The sequence below is a fragment of the Lampris incognitus genome, chromosome 10 (assembly GCF_029633865.1).
Source record: "Lampris incognitus isolate fLamInc1 chromosome 10, fLamInc1.hap2, whole genome shotgun sequence".
Taxonomy (NCBI): Eukaryota; Metazoa; Chordata; class Actinopteri; order Lampriformes; family Lampridae; genus Lampris; species Lampris incognitus.
Genome location: NC_079220.1, coordinates 45,162,521 through 45,187,517, shown reverse-complemented (window position 1 = coordinate 45,187,517; position 24,997 = coordinate 45,162,521). Strand labels below are relative to the sequence as shown.

At 43.5% G+C, this 24,997-nt stretch overlaps 1 protein-coding gene across 1 annotated transcript in view; it reads left to right on the top strand.

The window, feature by feature from the left end:
• The window catches only part of pdxdc1 (pyridoxal-dependent decarboxylase domain containing 1), a 50,144-nt gene that overhangs the window by 4,815 nt on the left and 20,332 nt on the right, over window positions 1-24,997 (top strand). The window contains exons 4-18 of the mRNA XM_056287158.1: window positions 128-277; window positions 1,305-1,494; window positions 1,718-1,786; window positions 1,915-1,993; window positions 2,161-2,245; window positions 2,408-2,456; window positions 10,482-10,583; window positions 11,003-11,128; window positions 11,360-11,410; window positions 16,143-16,203; window positions 16,904-16,947; window positions 17,974-18,079; window positions 18,233-18,407; window positions 21,733-21,851; window positions 22,025-22,146. Coding sequence (XP_056143133.1) covers window positions 128-277; window positions 1,305-1,494; window positions 1,718-1,786; window positions 1,915-1,993; window positions 2,161-2,245; window positions 2,408-2,456; window positions 10,482-10,583; window positions 11,003-11,128; window positions 11,360-11,410; window positions 16,143-16,203; window positions 16,904-16,947; window positions 17,974-18,079; window positions 18,233-18,407; window positions 21,733-21,851; window positions 22,025-22,146 — 1,528 coding nt within the window. The remainder of the gene's footprint in view (window positions 1-127; window positions 278-1,304; window positions 1,495-1,717; window positions 1,787-1,914; window positions 1,994-2,160; window positions 2,246-2,407; window positions 2,457-10,481; window positions 10,584-11,002; window positions 11,129-11,359; window positions 11,411-16,142; window positions 16,204-16,903; window positions 16,948-17,973; window positions 18,080-18,232; window positions 18,408-21,732; window positions 21,852-22,024; window positions 22,147-24,997) is intronic.

Below are 24,997 nucleotides of genomic sequence, written 5' to 3'. Positions count from 1 at the left end.
CTTCCTGCTCCCTCTTTATTATTTGAAATGGTTAAAAAAAAGACATGTAATGGTAATGAAATGGCTATGCAGGTGTAAATGGACAGTTTTCACAAGTGTGTTTGTTGGTATGTTTTTGTGTCTTCAGTATGATACAGAATCTAGACAAGCAGGGTCATATGGCATTGCTGGGTCATAGCCTAGCAGCATACATCTCAGTCTTGGACAGTGAAAGGCTTCGAAAGCTGACCAGACGAATCCTGTCGGACACCACACTTTGGCTCTGCAGACTATTCAGGTAGCCGTGCGTGCTGTGTTAGTGCATTTTATCGGCAACTCTACAGCAGACCTGTGCAGCAGTGAGTGTGTCACTGTAATGAATTATAGCTGAGTTCAATAAATTATGGCTGAGTTTAGTGATCTCATTAATTAATAAACACATGAATTTGAAAAATCTTCCGAGCCGTCCCGGTCACTGTTCCACCCCCTCTGCTGATCCAGGGAGGGCTGCAGACTACCACATGCCTCCTCTGATACATGTGGAGTCGCCAGCTGCTTCTTTTCACCTGACAGTGAGGAGTTCCAACAGGGGGACGTAGCGCGTGGGAGGATCACACTATTTCCCCCAGTTCCCTCTCCCCCCCGAACAGGTGCCCCGACTGACCAGAGGAGGCACTAGTGCAGCGCCCAGGACACATACCCATATCTGGCTTCCCACCCACAGAAACGGCCAATTGTGTCTTTACCGCCCGACCAAGCCGGCGGTAACACGGGGATTCGAACCAGAGATCCCCGTGTTGGTAGGCAACAGAATAGACCGCTAAGCTACCTGGACGCCTGAATTTGAAAAAATTTCATGTGATTATTTATTGAAATGTGTATTGAAATCTGTAAATGTTAAACGATTCTTGCAATAGTGAAATGAGTCAGTATTTCTGTTTCATCTTTTATTGATTACTAAAATACCGAATTTATAAAAAAATTTTTAAAAAACAGCTTCTCAGGTGAATTTGTGTTTTTGCAGTTGACTTGACATGGCTAGTTTGTGTTACAAAAAGCACATACAAATACAGCTCTGCTCATGTTAAGTGACGGTTTTTTTTTTAACATATGTCTGTATAGTTTCCAAATGAACAATACAAGTATATTTTGTTTATGACATGCACTGCTCAGTTTAACCAAAGACCTTCATTGCTCTACACCATTTAAATGTATTTGATGGCATTTGTCCTTTTTGGTGCTTGTGTGCCTTGGTGTTATTCTCCACCTAATATGCCATTCCTTGCTCACACCTTATGGACATTCACCCCCAAGTTATCTTTCAGGTACGAGAGTGGTTCAGCCTACTTCCATGAAGATGATAGGGAGGGCCTGGTGAAAGTGTGTCGGTTGGTGATCAATGCCCGCTATGAGGAGTATGTCTCAGAGGGGTATGTTGTCCTTAGCTCCGCACAGCCCGTCATTTACCTGAGCGCATCCTGCAGGCCTGGTCTGGGACAACACCTCTGCAGCCAGGTAAGAGTTTTGGAACATGTGGACTTAGCCTTACAAACATACGCAAGCTACGTGGATATTACACAAGGACATTGTACATTGTACAATATAGGTTTATGTATGCGTGCAGGTATTTGTTTTATCATGTACAGTCAAACATTATCATTTTATTTGTATTTTGTATTGTATTCTTTTATATCACTAACATTGTATTAGTTATAGAACAGTCTTTTTGTCTCTCTAGCTTGGTTTGCCTCTTTCCAGTCTGTGTACAGTCCCATGTAACACGGTTTTTGGATCCCAGCACCAAATGGTAGGCTATTCCATAACAGTGGTTTTGTCTTCATATTAGTTCATATTCATATTTCAGTGGATTTATTTTTAAAAATTCTTTTTTTTGACTGGTTTTGCTTCTTTTCTTTTCTTTTTTTGCATCTACAGGATGTTGCCCTATTAGACAAACTTATCAAAGAAGACAAGGAGGCTGGGAAAGTTCCTTTGCTGTTGATAGCAAACGCAGGTCACTAAGAAATATAGGGAAATTCATAGTTTGAAAACTAAAATTTTACTGTATGATCCCATAACAAAATACTAGTAAGGCAGTTATAACACTGTTTTATTCTGTTGGAAGGAGTTAAGACACAAGTGAAAGTGCCTTTTTGTGACTGCATGCATTTGATCCTGCAGGTACTCCAGATGCAGGTCATACAGACAAGCTTGGTCGTCTGAAGGAGCTGTGTGATCAATACACCATGTGGCTCCATGTGGAAGGGTGGGTCATTTGTAGTACAATCCCGCTCCTTGTCTAAATTGGTCATGGTGATATTTAATACAGTTTAGTTTTTGGCATGAACCCATTGTAACTAACATGTCTCTGTTCTTATCAGTAATATAATAAGGCCTTTTATTGAGCTCAAATGTTTTTTTCTTTCAGGGTCAACCTGGCAACCCTGGTACTAGATCAAGTCTCCTCCACTGTAATGGTAGGTGAACATAAGGTTGTCTTGCATGAAAGGTTTCCTTTTTATTTTTTAAAATTATTCATTTTAAATTGGCAACACCAAAAGTGCATGACAGGATACAGGAATGAAAACAGAAAGCATGTGTATTACAACTGATGATTATACAAGACTACAGAAACACTAACAAACACAAAAAAGTGAAGGGAGTGCATGGGCAAAGAGTGGTGGTGGAGGAATAAGGGGGTGGAGTTGCAGTCAGATTGAAACATCAATGATGAGTAGCACAAGCAGCCCACATATCCATGCCCTTCACTCCAACAGTGCAGAGGGGTATGAGAAGCAGCAGGCATTCGTCCGGTGCCACAACCCACAGACTGATCCCTGGACAAAACAGACTCTATACAAATATATGTATTTTTGTCACCAATTTTTCTCCCTCCCCTCTTTCTCACAGACATTAAGGGCATGAGGATGTATTTTTCTTCCCAGTCTTCTGTTTCTGCTCACTGTGCCTGCTCACAGTGGCAAGAGAGTCAAATAATCATGACTGCTGCCTGCCTTAGGATATCCCCAGAATAGCAGGAGGGGTCATGTCTCACTTGGGGAGCAGCCTTTCCTTACGTGACCTTTTTTGTTTATTCTTAGGAGAAGGGTTAGATAAGACACTTTCAAGGTTGGCACTTTTTTTTTAAGGGGGGGTAGTTCTGGCCTGGGGGTGCCTAGAGGAGCTCAGCCAAGCACACATACCTCCACTCTGTCCCGAATAGCCAAAGACATAGCGCTAATCCCGTCATTGCTGCTCTCAAAAGATAGCTCCTCAACCAAAATTAACACCACATTATTATTGCAAAACACAAAGACACGTTTAAGACAAATGTTAAAGCAACTAAAGAAACTGACGGTACAGCTTTAGAAAATCAAAACACAAATCCTTGGTGGCACGGTGGCCCAGTGGTTAGCGCTGTCGCCTCACAGCAAGAAGGTCCTGGGTTAAAAACCTTGGGTTGTCTGACCTTGGGGGTCATGCCAGGTTGTCCTCTGTGTGGAGTTTGCATGTTCTCCCCATGTCTGTGGTGGGTTTTCTCCGGGTGCTCCAGTTTCCGTCACCATCAAAAATACATGCATGTTAGGGTTAATACTCCAGTCTGTGCCCCTGACTGAGGCATGGCAAGACAAACTGGAGTTGGTCCCCGGGTGCTGCATTGAGGCTCCCTTCTGCTCCTAGCTACACAGCTAGGATGAGTTAAATGCAGAGAAGGATTTCCCAAAGGGGAAAAAAATATAAATATTTTGATATAAAGTACATCAAAATTTAAAAAATTAACAAATTGAAGAAAACGATTGAAAATAATGATAGATTTAAAAAAATGCACGTGAAAAAAGGAAAAGGAAAAAAAATGAATGGGGGATTGTTGCTGTGGGGGCTTGGGTTTGTTTCTATAAGTTTGTATGTTCTTATGTAGTTCAAAAGTTTTTGTATTTATGTGGGTGCAAGCATGTGTTATGGCATTTGCTCACCAGCAGTGGAATAAGTTGTATAAATGTTGAATCTATTTTATCCACGTGGTCCAGTTAGTTTTCTCAGGCTGGGTTTTTTTTTTTGTTTTTTTTTTTCCCCCATTGGAATCTGTTGTATTAAGGGGCGGCACGGTGGCGCAGTGGTTAGCGCAGTCGCCCCACTGTAAGAAGGTCCTGGGTTCGAGCCCCGGGGTAGTCCAACCTTGGGGGTCGTCCTGTGCGGAGTTTGCATGTTCTCCTCGTGTCTGCGTGGGTTTCCTCCGGGGGCTCCGGTTTCTTCCCACAGTCCAAATGAATTGGCTGTGCTAAATTGTCCCTAGGTATGTGTGTGTGTGTATGTGTGTGTGTGTGTTGGTCCTGCGTGATGGCCTGGCGGCCTGTCCAGGGTGTCTCCCTGCCTGCTGTCCAATGACTGCTGGGATAGGCTCCAGCATCCCCGCGACCCTGAGAGCAGGATAAGCGGTTTGGAAAATGGATGGATCTGTTGTATTAAAAGGTCTAGCCATTGTGAGATGCTGAGTTGTTTTCTATTTTTCCAATTTAGCAGTATTGTTTTCTTGCCAATAGTAAGGGCTAGGGCAACCAGCAAAGGTTAAGTAATTTATGTTGAACATGTGTGTGGCAGCACGGTGGCGCAGTGGTTAGCACGGTCGCCTCACCGCAAGAAGGTCCTGGGTTCGGCCCTGGGGTAGTCCAACATTGGGGGTCATCCTCTGTGTGGAGTTTGCATGTTCTCCCTGTGTCTGTGTGGGTTTCCTCTAGGTGCTCCGGTTTCTTCCCACAGTCCAAAGACATGTAGGTTAGGTGAATCAGCCATACTAAATTGTCGCTGGGTGTGGATGTGTTGGCCCTCTGATGGACTGGCGGCCTCTCCAGGGTGTGTCCCTGCCTGCTCCTCAATGACTGCTGGGATAGGCTCCAGCTTCCCATGATCCTGTGTAGGATAAGCGGTTTGGCTAATGGAATGTATGTAAGCATGTATCCAGGTCACTACTACACGTGCAGCTAGGAAATGGTGATAGTTTGGTAGTTACTTCTTCCCAAAATGTTGAACTGATGGGCAAAGCCAAAGTGCATGGAAGAAGTGATCAGTCATATTGAGTGGACAATGAGTGCGTGTCCAATCCACTGAATCCCATTATGTGCATCTTGTGTTGTGTGATACACTGGACAATCTTGTATTGGGTTAGTCTAATGTTAGTATTTTTTGACATGCTGAAGATGTTGCAGATTTTACTTCTGAAGTCGTTATCATTGTGGACTTGGAGGTATTTTTCCCATTTATTTTCTGGAATATAAACTGCCTTAGTGGAGTCAATGGAACATATGAGTTAATAATCGAAAATTGTTTTTTCGATTTTACAGTTTTATTAATATTATCCAGTAGTGGTAGCTGTTTTTCAGTAGCATTTTTTTCAGTTAGTTATTCAAAAATAGCCGAGTATTATTTTCAAAGATTTAATGTAGATGAGTATTCCCTTTTCTTTCCATGTAGTGCCTCCTCAAGGTGCCAGATGAGTGTTTGTGCATTTTATGACACTATGAAATATTTTACTTTGTTGACTTTCCACCAAAATGTTCTATGTTAAGCCATGGAATCTTATGTTGGGTTGTATTAATCTACTACTACTACTACTACTACTACTTTCGGCTGCTCCCGTTAGGGGTCGCCACAGTGGATCATCCGTTTCCGTTTCTTCCTGTCTTCTGCGTCTTCCTCTGTCACACCAGCCACCTGCATGTCTTCCCTCACGACATCCATAAACCTCCTCTTTGGCCTTCCTCTTCTCCTCTTCCCTGGCAGCTCCATATTCAGCATCCTTCTCCCAATATACTCACCATCTCTCCTCCACACATGTCCAAGCCATCTCAATCTTGCCTCTCTTGCTTTGTCTCCAAACCGTCCAACCTGAGCGGTCCCTCTAATATAATCGTTCCTAATCCTGTCCTCCTTTGTTACTCCCAGTGAAAATCTTAGCATCTTCAACTCTGCCAGCTCCGCCTCCTGTCTTTTCGTCAGTGCCACTGTCTCCAAACCATATAACATAGCTGGTCTCACAACCATCTTGTAAACTTTCCCTTTAACTCTTGCTGGTACCCTTCTGTCGCAAATCACTCCTGACACACTTCTCCACCCACTCCACCCTGCCTGCACTCTCTTTTTCACCTCTCTACTGCACTCCCCGTTACTTTGGACAGTTGACCCCAAGTATTTAAACTCAAATGCCTTTGTCACCTCCACTCCTTGCATCCTGACCATTCCACTGTCCTCTCTCTCATTCACGCATAGGTATTCCGTCTTGCTTCTACCTGTCCATCACCATTGCAAACAAGAAAGGGCTCCGAGCCGATCCTTGATGTAATCTGACCTCCACCTTGAACCCATCTGTCATTCCAACCGCACACCTCACCATTGTCACACTTCCCTCATACGTATCCTGCACCACTCCTACATATTTCTCTGCAACTCCTGACTTCCTCATACAATACCACACCTCCTCTCTCGGCACTCTTTCATAAGCTTTCTCTAAATCTACAAAGACACAATGCAACTCTTTCTGGCCTTCTCTATACTTCTCAATCAACATTCTCAAAGCAAACATCGCATCTGTGGTGCTCTTTCGTGGCATGAAACCATACTGCTGCTCGCTAATCATCACCTCTCCTCTTAACCTAGCTTCTATCACTCTTTCCCAAATCTTCATGCTGTGGCTGATCAACTTTATACCTCTGTAGTTGTTACAGTTCTGCACATCGCCCTTGTTCTTGAAAATCGGTACCAGTATGCTTCTTCTCCACTCCTCAGGCATCCTCTCACTTTCCAGGATTGTGTTAAACAATCTAGTTAAAAACTCCACTGCCATCTCTCCTAAACATCTCCATGCCTCCACAGGTATGTCATCAGGACCAACTGCCTTTCCACTCTTCATCCTCTTCATAGCTGCCCTCACTTCCTCCTTGTTAATCCACTGAACTTCCTGATTCACTATCCCTACATCATCCAACCTTCTCTCTCTCTCATTTTCTTCATTCATCAGCCCCTCAAAGTATTACTTCCACCTTCTTAGCACACTCTCCTCGCTTGTCAGCACATTTCCATCTCTATCCTTGATCGCCCTAACTTGCTGCACATCCTTTGCAGCTTGGTCCCTCTGTCTAGCCAATCGGTACAAGTCCTTTTCTGCTTCCTTAGTGTCTAACCTGTCATACAACTCACCATACGCCTTTTCCTTTGCCTTTGCCACCTCTCTCTTTGCTTTACGCTGCATCTCCTTGTACTCCTGTCTACTTTCTTCATCTCTCTTACTATCCCACTTCTTCTTTGCCAACCTTTTCCTCGGTATAATTTGCTGTACTTCCTCATTCCACCACCAAGTCTCCTTGTCTTCCTTCCTCTGTCCTGATGACACACCAAGTACCTTCCTAGCTGTCTCCCTCACTATTTCTGCAGTGGTTGTCCAGCCATCTGGCAACTCTTCACTACCACCCAGTGCCTGTCTTAACTCCTGCCTGAACTCCACACAACATTCTTCCTTCTTCAACTTCCACCATTTGATCTTCGGCTGTGTCTTCACTCGCTTTCTCTTCTTGGTCTCCAAAGTCATCCTACAGACCACCATCTGATGCTGCCTAGCTACGTTCTCCCCTGTCACCACCTTGCAGTCTCCAATCCCTTTTAGATGGCGCCTTCTACATAAGATATAGTCCACCTGTGTGCACTTTCCTCCACTCTTGTACGTCACCCTGTGTTCCTCCCTCTTCTTGAAATATGTATTCACCACAGCCATTTCCATCCTTTTCGCAAAATCGACCACCATCTGTCCTTCCACATTTCTCTTCTTGACTCCATACCTTCCCATCACCTCCTCACCTTCCCATCACCTCCTCATCACCTCTGTTCCCTTCACCAACATGTCCATTGAAGTCCGCTCCAATCACCACTCTTCTCCTTGGGTACCCTCTCCACTATGTCGTCCAACTCACTCCAGAATTCTTCTTTTTCATCCATCTCACACCCAACTTGCGGGGCATATGCGCTGATAACATTCAGCAATAAACCTTCAATTTCCAGCTTCATACTCATCACTCTGTCTGACACTCTCTTCACCTCCAGCACGCTCTTGACATATTCTTCCTTCAGAATTACCCCTACCCCATTTCTCCTCCCATTCACACCATGGTAGAAGAGTTTGAACCCACCTCCGATACTCCTGGCCTTACTCCCCTTTCACCTGGTCTCTTGCACACACAGTATGCCTACCTTTCTTCTTTCCATCATGTCAGCCAGCTCTCTCCCTTTACCAGTCATAGTGCCAACATTCAAAGTTCCAACTCTCACCTCCACATGCCTACCCTTCCTCCTCTCTAGCTGCCTCTGGACATGCTTTCCCCCTCTCCTTCTCCTTCGCCCAACAGTAGCATAGTTTCCACCGACACCCTGCTGGTTAACAGTACCGGCGGCGGTCGTTGGTAACCCGGGCCTCGACCGATCCAGTATGTAAGTCTTATTTATGATCCGCATATTTGATTTGGCAAAGATTTTACACCGGATGCCCTTCCTGACGCAACCCTCCCCATTTGTCCGGGCTTGGGACCGGCACTAAAGATGCACTGGCTTGTGCATCCTCAGTGGCTGGGTTGATGGGTTGTATTAATCCATTTGGTAAAATATTGCAAATGGTTGGCTAAGTAGTGATGTTGAAAGTTGGATGCTTCTAAACCTTCTTGATCTTTTGCTCTTTGTAGTGTGGATTGTTTTATTCAGGTGCGTTTTATGAAATCTAGAGGTTGGGCTGTAATACATTAACTGCATGTCGTCTCTATAAACCATAAAGTAAATGCAAATATGGCTTAAAGCATTTTCAGCTCCATATAAGTAATTTATCTCAGTGTTTTTGTGGACTCCATAGTCCACATAGTTAATATGAGGACTATATGTTATGTGGAATATGTGGACTCATAAATTGATAGTGAATCAGGAAGTGCGGTGGATTAGCAAGGAGGAAGTGAGGGCAGCTATGAAGAGGATGAAGAGTGGAAAGGCAGTTGGTCCTGATGACATACCTGTGGAGGCATGGAGATGTTTAGGAGAGATGGCAGTGGAGTTTTTAACTAGATTGTTTAACACAATCTTGGAAAGTGAGAGGATGCCTGAGGAGTGAAGAAGAAGCCTACTGGTACCAATTTTCGAGAACAAGGGCGATGTGTAGAATTGTTGCAACTACAGAGGTATAAAGTTGATCAGCCCCAGCATGAAGATATGGGAAACAGTAATAGAAGCTAGGTTAAGAGGAGAGGTGAGGATAAGCAAGCAGCAGTATGGTTTCATGCCACGAAAGAGCACTGCAGATGCGATGTTTGCTTTGAGAATGTTGATGGAGAAGTATAGAGAAGGCCAGAAGGAGTTACATTGTGTCTTTGTGGATTTAGAGAAAACACATGACAGGATGCTGAGAGAGGAGGTGTGGTATCATATTAGTAAGTTGGGAGTTGCAGAGAAGTATGTAGGAGTGGTGCAGGATATGTATGAGGGAATTGTGACAATGGTGAGGTGTGTGGTTGGAATGACAGATGGGTTCAAGTTGGAGGTGGAATTACATCAAGGATCGGCTCTGAGCCCTTTCTTGTTTGCAATGGTGATGGACAGGTTGACGGACGAGATCAGGCAGGAGTCTCCATGGACTATGATGTTTGCGGATGACATTGTGATCTGTAGCGAGAGTAGGGTGCAGTTTGAGGAGAGCCCGGAGAGGTGGAGGTATGCACTGGAGAGAAGAGGAATGAAAGTCAGTAGGAACAAGATGTAATACATATGCTTGAATGAGAGGGAGGACAGTGGAATGGTGAGGATGCAAGGAGTGGAGGTGACAAAGGCAAATGAGTTTAAATACTTGGGGTCAACGTTCCAAAGTAATGGGGAGTGCAGAAGAGAGGTGAAAAAGAGAGTGCAGGCAGTGTGGAGTGGGTGGAGAAGAGTGTCAGGAGTGATTTGCGACAGAAGGGTACCAACAAGCGTAAAGAGAAGGTTTATAAGAGGGTTGTGAGACCAGCTATGTTATATGGTTTGGAGACAATGGCACTGATGAAAAGACAGGAGACGGAGCTGGAGGTGGCAGAATTGAAGATGCTAAGATTTTCATTGGGAGTGATGAAGAAGGGGACAGGATTAGAAATGAGTATATTAAAGGGACAGCTTAGGTTGGATGGTTTGGAGACAAAGCAAGAGAGGCAAGATTGAGATGGCTTTGACATGTGTGGAGGAGAGATGCTGGGTATATTGGGAGAAGGATGCTGAATATGGAGCTGCCAGGGAAGAGGAAAAGAGGAAGGCTAAAGAGGAGGTTTATGGATGTGGTGAGAGAGGACATGCAGGTGGCTGGTGTGACAGGAAGATGCAGAGGACAGGAAGAAATGGAAATGGATGGTCTGCTGTGGCGACCCCTAACGGGAGCAGCTGAAAGTAGTAGTAGTTTTTGTGGACTCCAATTGTTAATTGTGTGTACGTGCACCCTTTATTTGTTTACTCAGGCAGCCACCACAAGTGACAGTATGACACTGACACCGGGTCTGTGGCTTGGACTGCCTGCTGTGCCTGCTGTCACACTCTACAGACATGAAGACCCAGCACTGGTAGGATCACACACGTCATCTTCCTTCCTCCTTTACCCTGTTCACCTTGTCACTCTTGTCTGTCTTAATTAGTGAATCACATTTAAATAAATTCTTTCTTCAGTCACATCTGCTTTCTTTCTGTTCTATTAAAGGGAAACAATCATGATTTTCATCATTATCGCTCGTTTGCCAATTGTGTTGCTAGCTGACACTTTACTGCACAATTTCAGCTTTTCAGCAACGTATGCAGAATACAACTATTAATTGAGTGTTAGCCCAACAGCAAATATAGGGATAATGTTGAAAATCACGAGTTTGACTTGAAGGTTAGATGTATTACATTTGTTCTTCACGGTCATTCTGTTTTTTCTTAACTGATCATATCTTTTTCCCTTCAATTATTTCATGCAATTGCTTTTACTCCTTTTTTCTCCCAGTCTCTTGCAGCAGGTCTGACCTCCAGTCAGCCACTGGAGAAGCTTCGTGCCCTCCCACTCTGGTTCTCTCTCCAGTATCTTGGACATAATGGCATTGTCCACAAGATTGAACATGCCACCACTCTAGTGAGTTGTTTCAAATATTGATATACTTCAATACCAATGTTTGCTGAGAAATTATCCAACATGGATATAGTATGAAAGGGCATCAAATTCCTTGAAAAAATAAATTTACACACTGTAAATTGTGTATATTCTTAGTTTTAGGCTTTGATTTAAAATATAATTAGAAGTTGGAGTTAATGTCTTGTAAGATACCTGGATTGATCTTTTCAATATGCCAAAATGTTTTCGTAGAGTCAACAGCTGTTGCAGAAGCTAGAAAGTCTGGCCTCAATCAAAACACTGGTAGGTGATCTCCTAACAATTTACCTCAGATATGAGTTTTCAACATTACATGTTGGACAGGCTGGTTGGGCAAGCTTTAGAACTCAACTCTCGACTTGACTTGAAGTGGACTTGAGTCACACATTTGATGACATTGAGCTTGCTTGATTTGAATTTTAAAGGCTTTGCTTTGTGTTGATTATACATGACTAGAGACATCTCTTGGCTTTGACATATCTTGGCTAAAACTTGAATAAGTGTTTTGAGAATTATATGCAGGCTTTTCCTGTATTTTTGTGTTAAATTTTGGCAGGAACAAAATAAAACCCCAAAACCAATACAAAACACCCACTGGTCACAACTAAAATCGAATAAAATAAAGGAGTCTGCCGAAGGCTATTTTGGTAACCTCTGTAACTTATTTTTTTAATTAACCTAATGATTGTGCAAACTATGGCATGCTATACAGACATATTTTCCTAATTCAATGAGTCAGATTCTTAACAGATTAATTGATTGCCTTCTGCTCTGCTGCAGTTTCTTACATAAGATAAATGGCTGTATGTGCACTATGGCAAGAAATACATACTCACTGTTAGCCTTGAATTAGTCAGATGCTTTCATCAAATAATTATGAACGCTAGTTTTACTATCAAACTGCCATAATGTGTTTGCTAGCTTGCTCAGTCACTCTGACTTTGTAGTGAACTTTGTGTGCTTGTCTCACTCTCCCCACATACCTTTTTCTGGCTAGCACTTTTTATTGGATACCAGATCAATGACTATTAATTTTTTCAACTGAACTTTTGTTCTCTGCTCTGAAATGCCCCAGAGAGATTTTTAAACTGATTGTAAGATGCATCATGGCAATTTAGGTGATTTCTCTGTTATTGGACAAAACTGATCATGGCAGAACCTAAAGCCAATATGCTCATTAGACTGGTAATCTCGAAATTTTCTCTATAAATGAATATCTGTTTCGCTACTATCTACCACTGACTGTGGTACAACAGTAATGATTCAGCTCACTCTCAATTCATGATAGTCTTTGCTTCTAAAAGCCTTTGCATTTTAAAAAATGGTGTCAGTCAGACCCTTTCTATGAAAAAAATCTATGAACCGTGATGGGAACTGACATGTTTTACCTCAGCAGTGTTTGGTCCACCAGAGAGGATAGGTGGAACTTTCTCTCAAAAATCATATAATAACACAAGATAGTAATGGAAATTTATTTAGCTAGCTAGCAGTGATTGGTCCACCAGAGAGGATAAAGCAGAAATTCTTCTCTATTGGACCAACCAGAGAGAAGCATCAAATATAGTCAACTAGTGAAAGATACTAATCTAATGGACAGTGGACATCTTTAAGTTTGCCTCATTCAGTACAATAAACCTAACATTATATTTCCGAAGCACTTATGAGGAGTCTCAGCAGCCTTCAATACCATACAGCCTCACCTGCTAGTGCAGAAGCTTTTGGAACGTTATGGGTTGAACACCAACATTGTTGGGTGGATTTTGGACTTCCTCACCAACAGATCTCAGAGAGTGAATGGGCACTTTTTTGGCTTGACTTCCACCTCAACCGGCTCCCTTCAGGGCTGTGTCCTCTATCCTCCCCTATACATACTGTACACTAATGACTGCTGCAGTGAGTTAAAAAATCATCACATTGTGAAATTTGCAGATGACACGGTGATAGTGAGCCTGCCGAGGGAGAATGAAATGTCCCATGATCCTGTCATAGACTATTTCTCCAAATGGTGTCAGGAAGCTTTTTTGGAATTAAATGTGACTAAAACCAAAGACGTGTATTGCTTTTCGACATAATCCCTCCAACCCAGTCAACACTAAGATTAATGTTATGAGGTGGAAATTGTTGAGTCATACAAGTACTTGGGCACTATAATTGATAATAAGCTGATTATGATACCAATTTGAAATGCAAAACAAGCCAGCAGTGCCTTTTTTGTATGAGGAAGCTGGCTAAGATCGGTGCTGACAGGTCCCTGTTGACTTTGTTCTACAGATCTCTTATTGAATGAGTTATTACTTTTTCTTTTTTTGGTTGGTATGCATCCCTCATTCTTAAACAGAAAAATGCACTAACAAAGATGATCAAGGTGTGCAGTAGTATTACAGGTACCCAGCAGAAAAGTCTGTCTGATTTATAAAACAAGCAGATGTTAAGGAAAGCAGAATCCATCCTGTCTGACAGCACCACCCCCTGCACCTAGAGTTTCACACCTTGCCTTCTGGTTCCCGCTTCAAATACCCAGTAATCAAAACCAATAGATACAAACACTCCTTCATTCCCTCAGCCATTTCACTGCTAAACTCCAATAGTAAGAGGTAATATGCCCATTTCACGCCGTGGCCATCTTGGATTTTTAAAAAATGCCCCCGTCTTACTCAATCGGAAATCAATGCAGCCGGGGCCAGCAGCAAACATGGTTTGGACTACCAACCTGGAGCACCTACTGTCATTTACCACAATATGAAAACTAAGCTGGATCTTTTCTTTTTTGAGTACTTTCTGCCTCTCCTGTGCCAGTGAGGAGAGACACACACACAGGGCTGTATTCAAAGAAGCTGTTTAATCACAATAAAATAAAAAATAAGATACATTTCATTTTTATACTGTACATTCAATATTTATACATTAGATTGTCCCATCCACAATATTTTAATTATTTGTCCTTTAACTTTAACAAAACTGTTGGTTCATTTTAAACTAAAATATGTTCAGTCAACTGTCATTCTGTTGTAGCAATAAACTGGAACTCGCTACCAACTCAAATCATCAATTGTTTACTAAACTAAGATAGTGATTGCTCATCTCAAGGTGTAGGCTACAAAATGGGACTGTACTGAAATGGAAGTTAAATATGTTTCAATCTATCTAAGGTTTGTGTGCACTATTTTCTTGTCAGCTGAATTTAACAAAGGTTTAAAACAGTGGTCCCTGAAAATTTGTTAGGAGAGCACACACAGTCCACAGTTGGTTGACTGTTCCACTTAGTGAAAGGGGTATGACTCCATCAAAAATGTGGTACTCCTTTATGCGTCTTATTGACCGTTTGACGTGTATTCTCAAGCCAGCAATACTCTGTGTGTCTGTGAGCTCATCACAGCTAAACTGTCCACTTGGGCCTAAAAATGCAGGGATGACAAGTTTTACATCTATTTCATCGAGCAGGTCTTTGATAAGGAAGCCCTTATCGGCCATGACCTCATCACCTGACTCTTAAGAGGTCCAGAACACCTGACCTCTTAGTTATCTCCTTATCAGAAATACGTCCTGCGTATAGATTACTTACCAGGCTAACTGACCCTGAGGGAGTCATCCCAATTAGGGATTTTAGTGCAGTGTTACTTTTATAATGGGAGTATGTCATGGTGTTCAAAACCTTCGAACTAGCTGTCTCGATGCGGATCTCTGTGCAGTCTAGTATCACTCTTGTGTTTGGGTAGAATTCCCTGAATACTGGTGGCATTAGCTCGTCTACTGCTGCTCTACTAGGCCATATTGGGAGGGTTCCTAACATAAAGAGCAAATAGTTGGCCCATGTCGTACAGTTCCTGCTGACTGTGGCCGGCAACACATTGAATCGTACAGATAAATCCAAAGCAAAAAAGCCCTGCCTCACACGGCACAAGAACAGGAAAAACTGATCAATCAGCGATAAATGCTCTGCATGGAAGCCAGACACAGAAATGTGTTCTAGGTTATGGCTGTTCCTTTGCATTTGAGTCCATCGCCCCATGGACTCTGCAGTAGGCTGTAAAGCTAGGAAGAGTGCTTTGAGGGTGTGATAATCCTTAAAACCAGTGTAAAACCTGATCAGATTGGGTGCACACTTGAAGCGTTCTAGACCAAAACACTCACTTTTCAGCCTTTTATTTTCGTCCTCCAGGAAAGCGATGCGTTTCTTTACTGCGTCAAGCTGGTCTTCCACAGAAAGGGGCTTCACTTCGTAGTCATGATCAGATAGAGTCGCCCAAACCTCACTGGACACATGAGGATATGTCATACATGTGGGAAGCAATATAAATCCACACATTTTCCTGTTAATCAAGATGATGTGTCAGAACAGAGCTATCCACTATTGAAAGATTAGTGAATATATATATATATATATATATATATATATATATATATATACATATATATATACAGATTTATCTCTTTCCCTTCTTTGATAGGAGTTGCAGGATGGTACACAGCAGTATGACATGTTGCTTCCAGCAGTGCTTTCAATTAAGTAAGAAGGGGGCGTGGCTAAGTTCCCACCGCTTGGTTTTTTAAAAATCCAAGATGGCCGTGGTGTGAAATGGGCGTATACCAGCTCCACCTTGATAAACACTGTTTACGGTTGCATTGCTTTTTGTTGGCTTTGTTCTCCTCACTAGATTTGTATTTATTTGCCTTATGTGTTCTGTGGAGTGTTTGTGTGATTAAATGTTGCTGCTGCTACACAACAGTTGCCCCTCTGGGGACAAATAAAACCTACTTGATTTGACTTGATGTTCAGCAGTCATTTATCTATGCCAATCAAATCCCTCAAATCAACCAAGCGTGTGTGGTGAAGAGGCCAGGTTTTGGGTTTGGAATTTGATTGCTTCACTTGATTGCATTAAGATATAAGAATTTAGGGCCACCACTCCTGCTCCGTATGTCATTCAGTCAGACCTACCATCAATAACTTCTGAGTGCAAAAGATCTCTTATCTGTATTTGTATGTGTCCAACAGGTGGCAGATGACCTCAGCTCTCCGGTGGTGGTGTTCAGATTTGCTGAGGAAGTTAATACTAGTGAGAGTTGCCGTTCTTGCACCAATACACTATTGATCTGTCTAGCTAGCAGTGATTTAAATTTTTTTTGGATTCTATACTTGATTTGGCTTCCTGAGATGGGTGTTTGAAAAATGCAACTTGAGCACAAATGTCATAATAAAACACATGTTCAGCTTGTTTAGTTTATTCTTTTGGAAACTGAAGTCTGCGAGATTATGCTAGAAGCACGTCTTATGGAAGGGAACAGAGAAAGTTACGATTAATTTAGTGGTCATGCTAAGTTAAAATGTAGTCATTGTTTATTAAACAAATGCATTTCCATTGGTATTTATCAAGTGATTTGTTTGTTTTTGACAAAACAAAAAAAAACAACTTTTCCGCCGTTGCAAACAGAATGATTTGCAGTATTGTTGTTCTCATTCAGCCATTCCAATTGCATCCTTTGTAACTGGAGTAAAAACGATTAGATGGAAACCTGAAGTAGCAAGAAACGTTGCTGTCACATGGTGAAAACTGTCATGGTTTCCTTTGCGAGATATACATATTTTTTCATATCACAAACACCTGACTCATTACCACTAATTATGATTAACTAGAGATTTGATGCTTTGAAGTTGAGCTTAGATTAGCCAGCTGTTCTATGTATTTACAAAAACATGCTTAAAGATGCTGAAACTTTGCTCGTCTTATTTGCATTTCCCTCCCTGCTACTCATCAGTATCCACTGGGGAAAGAGAACTACTGGACACCTTCAACAGATGGGTGAGTTTATTCTACTTATCTAATATCTCACCGTATTTGTGACCCTGCTAGTTAAGAGCCACCAGTGTTATAGTCTCATACTGTTATTAGGTGGATTGTTGAAAGGTCTTATGCAGTATTTTATCTGTACATTCAGATATTTCAATCTCTCCATGTAACCATTGATCAAGAGTGGACCAACAAAAAATATTTGTAGTTGCCCTCTGGGCAACTAACGACCCAAATCTGTTTGCCCAGGTGCACATTTTGGTTGCCCCGAACCTATTTTTTTGGTCTTGCAGAACAGCAGAATGTATCAAGACATAAGAACCCCAACAACCCAACTCTGAGGTTCACAGTTTTAGCCTTGGTTATGCCTCAAGCTCGGCTGCCTGTGGCAGGAAGCATAATTCATAGTGCTCCTAGATGGGGAGTCAGCGGAGTTAATTTGTTCAATTATCGCAATTAGTGATTCCTACATGGGATGAGACACCTGTATTGCTGTAGGTAGATGTAAGGGAAATAGGGCGTGCTTTTGCATGCATTACGTTCCTCCGGAAAAACCTTCAGCTGGCAGAGGGAAAAAAAGCAGTTGGCTGGCTGCATGTGTATCACATGGAAGTCTGCACCCCCCTCAACCACTGAAGGAGTCATAGAAGAAGAGGGAATTTGATGTGGCAAATTGGAATGAAAGGGGGAGAACCCCCCCCCCCAACACACACACTAAAAAAGACAAGGTGCTAACAGTAGTCATATTCATGATTTGGTCAACTAATAATGAATATATTCTGGTTGTTACAAGTTGTACAGTGTTTTCATGAACCAGTTCTTGAATAGATTACTGAAACATCCTCAGTAATTCCTCAGTATTAATGGAAGTACAAGCATGCCAATTAAGTATCTCTGTTTGACAAGGACTTGTCAACATTTATCAGGTTTTTGACAGATGAAGGCCACCAAAAGCACCAGTCCTAATTGTTTCTGTGTACAAAGTAAACCTGGATAAATATTCAATGGGGTAAAACTGACTGATATTCCTGTGTATAGCTGGGTAAACAACTAGCCCAGCTGGTGCCTGCCAGTGGAGTAGACGTGGTGGAAATGGAGAACGAGGGAACTTGTGTGCGCTTTAACCCTCTAATGGCTGCAGGAGGTACAACACACTCGCACAGCGTCCCTCCTTACACTGAATACCAAAGCAACAACAATGATTTAAGATTTGTCATCGGGAGGGCATTCTTATTTCTTACTGTAAACCCCCAATGCCCCCTCACCCACCCATGACTCGGCCTAATTGTTCCCTCAGTCCAGGAGACCCAGTATGGGGATGTGGAGGCACTGATGGAGAGGCTATCTGAACTGGTTCCTGTCTTGAGCTCCACATTGCGCCTCAGACAGGACTTCAAGGTGGAGGCCAATCGACACTTCCCGTTCCTCAGCTACATAGAAGACCTCAGCTGGCCCGGCCTGGGTGCTTTTCGGTAAGGCTGGGTAGTTTTAAATAAGAGTAACTGAAAGGGAGGGCGTCCGGCTGGCGTAGCGTCTATTCCGTTAAATACCAACACAGGGATTGCCGGTTAAAATCTCTTGTGTTACCTCCGGCTTGGTTGGGCGTCCCTACAGACACAATTGGCTGTGTCTGCGGGTGGGAAGCCGTATGTGGGTATGTGTCCTGGTCACTGCACTAGCGCCTCCTCTGGTTGGTCGAGGAGCCTGTTCGGGAGAGAGGGGGAACTGGGGGGAATAGCGTGATCCACGCGCTATGTCCCCCTGGTGAAACTCCTGACTGTCAGGTGAAAAGAAGCGGCTGGCGACTCCACATGTATCGGAGGAGGCATGTGGTAGTCTGCAGCCCTCCCCGGATTGGCAGAGGGGGGGAGCAGAGATTGGGACAGCTCGGAAGAGTGGGGTAATTGGCCGGATACAATTGGGGAGAAAAAGGGGGGGGATCCCAAAAAAAGGAACTGAAAGGGGCTTCCGGGTAGGGTAGCGGTCTGTTCTGTTGCCTATCAAGACGGTTCGAATCCCCGTGTTACCTCCGGCTTGGTCGGGTGTCCCTACAGACACAATTGGCCATGTCTGCGGGTGGGAAGCCGGATGTGGGTATGTGTCCTGGTTGCTGCACTAGTGCCTCCTCTGGTCGGTCAGGGCGCCTGTTCAGGGGGGAGGGGGAACTGAGGGGAATAGTGTCCCCCCTGGTAAAACTCCTCACTGTCAGGTGAAAAGAAGCAGCTGGCGACTCCACATGTATCAGAGGAGGCATGTGGTAGTCTGCAGCCCTCCCTGGATTGGCAGAGGGGGTGGAGCAGCGACCGGGACGGCTTGGAAGAGTGGGGTAATTGGCCGCATAAAATTGGGGAGAAGGGGGGGGTATGAATACTGACAATTAAAGTTTTTTTTTTTTTACGTAAAAGAACTTAAAGATATTACATTTCACACAGAGCTGTGTACGTTTGAGTAACATCAAGTTTGCTTCCAGATTTTGCAATTGTACAAAAATCTCAGGCAATTGTAAATGGTTGGCATCTTTCAACCTCTGACAAAATCTTAGATCTTACTTGACTCCAGGCATGGGCTCTGGTTTTCTCATCCCGGGCAAGATTCTTGGGGAGGTCTTGAGAACTGCTGTTGTCTGGCCCCTCACCCAAGACCAATTAAATGGGTGGGAGCCAGCAAAGAGAACAAGGCTCTCAACAACGCAGCTGTTGTGCACTCACCTCCCTGCGATGATAAGGAAGCAATTCAAGGGTGTGTGTGTGTGTGTGTGTGTGTGGGTGGGTGGGTGGGTGGGTGTGTGTGTGTGTGTGTGTGTGTGTGTGGCAGAACAAGTTTGTGTGTGAAGAAAACTCAAGATATACATGCACAATTTCGACAACACTTGATAGATTATTTCAGTTTGTGCCTCAGGCTATTTGTGGACAACAGGCTATTGAACAAACCCGAGAAGACAATGTGTGGTCGCTGTCTCTTAATTATACACAGCTGCCCAGGAAACAACACGGTCTGGTTAACAGCAAATAACTTGACACTAAAATTGTTGCATAACATGTAGTATATTAACAGTAGCATTGATTACCAACCTTAGCGGTCACAATGTTAGGAGGACAGAGCCAAATACAACCGTTACATTATTATTGTGATGAAGTTTATTATACAGATTTATTACACAGACACAGATAAGAGAATTATTAGTTGAAATGCTACCGTGGGAGTTTTGACCTTTCTAGAAATGAGCGAGGAGATGGAAGCTAGTGAGACGAGGTGATTGTGAGGCATGTTCCTGAACTTAACCATGTAAAAATGGTTAAATTAATTGTTGTAATGGTAAATGCATTGAGCTCTGAAACGACTTTTAATCAGGTTCAGACTGTTCGTCAATTTTTGTGTTGAATTAAAATAATTCCTCATGCATGTATTAAAGCAGTTCTTTTGAAGTTTTTATTTGCTGCAGACATGGCGTGTTTACCTGTTACTAAACCGATGGCACTGTGTGCTGCAGCGGTGCTTGCTGAAGGTGCTGTACGTTCATTCAGCAGGGCTGGTTTATCAGGTTTCCTCATGAATAACCCCTTTGTTTGCTCCAGTTTTCCTTGCGAATAACTACATCAGTCTTTCTTTTCTCTAGTTTTACAAGACTTTTTGTAAATGTACATATTGTCTGTTATGAGTATGAAGTGAATGAAATCAGTTGCACAAGAGAAATCTGAAAAAAGTTGTTTGCTCACAACTTGTTAGCGGTGTCATTAACGGTTCGCACCTGATTGCTGGCATTGGTAACTCATGCTAACTGAAAATTTTGATGAATTGGTTTAGTTAATTTTTTAATCTGTGTATACATTATTCAAAGCTAAAGTTTTTCATATTGTTCAGTCTCAGTTCAATGTTGTTGCCTCTATATGATCGACATAAGCAAAATGAGACCATTGGCAACAAGATTAGATGTCATTCTATAAATGCTTCTCTCCGGGTCACATTGTCCACAAGATCTGATGAAATGATTTATGACACACAGACGAGACTCGCACAGTGGTTAGCGCGGTCGCCTCACAGCAAGAAAGTCTGGGGTTCGAACCGCGGGGTTGTCCAACCTTGGGGGTCATCCTCTGTGTGGAGTTTGCATGTTCTCCCCATGTCTGCATGGGTTTCCTCTGGGTGCTCCGGTTTCCTCCCACAGTCCAAAGGCATGTAGGTCAGGTGAATGGGCCGTACTAAATTGTCCCTAGGTGTGAATGTGTTGGCCCTGTGATGGACTGGCGACCTGTCCAGGGGGTCTCCCCCCTGCCGCCCAATGACTGCTGGGATAGACTCCCGCATCCCCGTGACCCGAATTCAGATAAGCGGTTTGGATAATGGATGAATGTATATCTTGCAAACAGCTGTTTTTCCAAAACGCCACTACATCTCTCACACTCCCCTTCCAAAAAAAAAAGAAAAGAAATGGATGAGCTACCAGAGGGTGAATGTCGATCTTTGCGACAAGAGGCAATGCTAATTTGAAATGAAGTCGTTCTTCTGTAAAACCCTACCGCTTTTGTCCACAGAGGTGCACAAAGTTAACAACAATCCAAAACTCCTGATAGCAGCTTTAACTGCTTTCATGTGTAGGGTTTTGTGTCCTTTTTTCAGACCACTATTACAGGCATCTTGCTAATTGTCTTCTTTAATCCAATGCAATGTTAACAATTCGACAGTTTTCTCATTAAGATAATTTTGTTAAAATCAAGACTTGTAAGAATTAAATAGGATATTTTTTTCTTTTTTTTTTAAAGCGAACCATCTAAATGTGTTACATGTATTTATCTTCAGGTATGAGCTGCAGTCTGAAATAATGATCGAGAGCCAGAGAGAGCAGGAGCTGGAGAAGATTAATTGTGAGCTTCTCAAAAAACTGCAAGATCTGGACACTGACCTTAGCTTCTCCCTCGGTTAGTGTCTGCCCAGTCCAGCTTCTTACAGGAAACATATTTCAGCCTCACACCTGCAATCAACTGGTTTGACCTTTAAAAGATTTCAAAAGCTCCGTTTGGGCTTCTTTCTCATTTATTTTTCTCTATTGCTGTCTCCCAATCCCTCGACCCACCCCACCCCTTTGCCTCAGGTCCAGAGTTTACGACAGTGAAGGACTGTGTATTTGTGGGAATGGCAACAGATGACCTTAATGTCTTGGAGTTAGTGGACACAGTGGCTACCCTGGCAAGGGAGATTGAGGACAGTGGAAGGGTAACAGCATTATTCATTTTGTTATTTTATATCCAAATTTTGAAAATACTTTGCATCTACTCTTAGTATGACCCCCGGTAGGGGTCACCACAGCGGCTCACCCATTTCCATTTCTTCCTGGCCTCTGCATCTTCCTCTGTCACACCAGCCACCTGCATGTCCTCCCTCACCACATCCATAAACCTCCTCTTTGGCCTTCCTCCTTTCCGCTTCCCTGGCAGCTCCATATTCAGCATCCTTCTCCCAATATACCCAGCATCTCTGCTCCACACATGTCCAAGCCGTCTCAATCTTGCCTCTCTTGCTTTGTCTCCAAACCGTCCAACCTGAGCTGTCCCTCTAATATAGTCATTCCTAATCCTGTCCTTCTTTGTCACTCCCAATGCAAATCTTAGCATCTTCAACTCTGCCATCTCCAGCTCCACCTCCTGTCTTTTCGTCAGTGCCACTGTCTCCAAACCATATAACATAGCTGGTCTCACAACCATCTTGTAAACCTTCCCTTTAACTCTTGTTGGTACCCTTCTGTCGCAACTCACTCCTGATACTCTTCTCCACCCACTCCACCCTGCCTGCACTCTCTTCTTCACCTCTCTTCTGCACTCCCCGTTACTTTGGACAGTTGACCCCAAGTATTTAAACTCATATGCCTTTGTCACCTCCACTCCTTGCATCCTCACCAGTCCACTGTCCTCCCTCCCATTCACGCATGTGTATTCCGTCTTGCTCCTACTGACTTTCATTCCTCTTTTCTCCAGTGCATACCTCCACTTCTCCAGGCTCTCCTCAATCTGCACCCTACTCTCGCTACAGATCACAATGTCATCTGCAAACATCATAGTCCACGGAAACTCCTGCCTGATCTCGTCCGTCAACGTGTCCATCACCAGACAAGAAAGGGCTCAGAGCCTATCCTTGATGTAATCGCACCTCCACCTTGAACCCATCTGTCATTCTAACTGCACACCTCACTAATGTCACACTTCCCTCATACATAACCTGCACCACTCTGCATATTTCTCTGCAACTCCTGACTTCCTCATACAATACCACACCTCCTCTCTTGGCACCCTGTCATATGCTTTCTCTAAATCCACAAAGACACAATGTAACTCCTTCTGGCCTTCTCTATACTTCTCAATCAACATTCTTAAAGCAAACATTACATCGGTGGTGCTCTTTCGTGGCATGAAACCATACTGCTGCTCGCTAATCATCACCTCTCCTCTTAACCTAGCTTTTATACTCTTTCCCATATCTTCATGCTGGGGCTGACCAACTTTATATCTCTGTAGTTGCTGCAGTTCTGTACATCGCCCTTGTTCTCGAAAATCGGTACCAGTATGCTTCTTCTCTACTCCTCAGGCATCCTCTCACTTTCCAAGATTGTGTTAAACAATCTAGTTAAAAACTCCACTGCCATCTCTCCTAAACATCTCCATGCCTCCACAGGTATGTCATCAGGACCAACTGCCTTTCCACTCTTCATCCTCTTCATAGCTGCCCTCATGTCAGCCTTGCTGATCCACTGCACTTCCTGATTCACTATCCCTACATCATCCAACCTTCTCTCTTTCTCATTTTCTTCGTTCATCAGCCCCTCAAAGTACTCCTTCCACCTTCTCGGCACACTCTCCTCGCTTGTCAGCACATTTCCATCTCTATCCCTGATCGCCCTAACTTGCTGCACATCCTTCCCAGCTTGGTCCCTCTGTTTAGCCAATCGGTACAAGTCCTTTTCTGCTTCCTTAGTGTCTAACCTGTCATACAACTCACCATACGCCTTTTCCTTTGCCACCTCTCTCTTCACTTTACGCTGCATCTCCAAGTACTTGTGTCTACTTTCTTCATCTCTGGCTATCCCACTTCTTCTTTGCCAACCTTTTCCTCTGTATAATTTGCTGTACTTCCTCATTCCACCACCAAGTCTCCTTGTCTTCCTTCCTCTGTCCTGATGACACACCAAGTACCTTCCTAGCTGTCTCCCTCACTATTTCCGCAGTGCTTGCCCAGCCATCCGGCAACTCTTCACTACTACCCAGTGCCTGTCTTAACTCCTGCCTGAACTCCACACAACATTCTTCCTTCTTCAACTTCCACCGTTTGATCTTCGGCTTTGCCTTCACTCGCTTCCTCTTGGTCTCCAAAGTCATCCTACAGGCCACCATCTGATGCTGCCTAGCTACGTTCTCCCCTGTCACCACCTTGCAGTCTCCAATCCCTTTCAGATCGCACCTTCTATATCTACGTACCTGTTTCCTTGCTCTCCACAAAGTACAAAGAACGGTGTCTTTTCCGACGTGTCCACCATGGGCCATCTCCGTGGTGGCCTACCTCAGAGCAATCGACGATAAGGGAAATATTCATGTTAGATTCTGCATGGTGAAATCCAAATTAGCACCATGTCACTCCCATACTGTGCCCCATCTGGAGCTTTGTGAAGCCGTGCTGGCAGTTGAGCTAGCCGACATATTAGTGGATGAGCTAGATATCAAAATCCACTCTGAAGTTTTACACTGACAGTAGAGTTGTTTTGGGCTATATCTACAACACCAGCCAGAGGTTCTATGTGTACGTCACCAACAGAGTCACATGCATCCGGAATTCAACACATCCTGAACAGTGGCACTTTATCAGCACGGAACCCAATCCGGCAGACCATGGTACACGGCCTGTCCCAGCTACACTTTTGGGAGATACAATTTGGTTTTCAGGACCCTTCTTTCTGAAAAAGGATGATGGGCTACACCTCCTCAGCTAAAATCCTTTGAGCTCGTTGAACCAGACATGAATGCAGACATGCGCCTGCTGATTGCAACCTTTGCCACAAACGTTTCTGAAACCCTGCTTG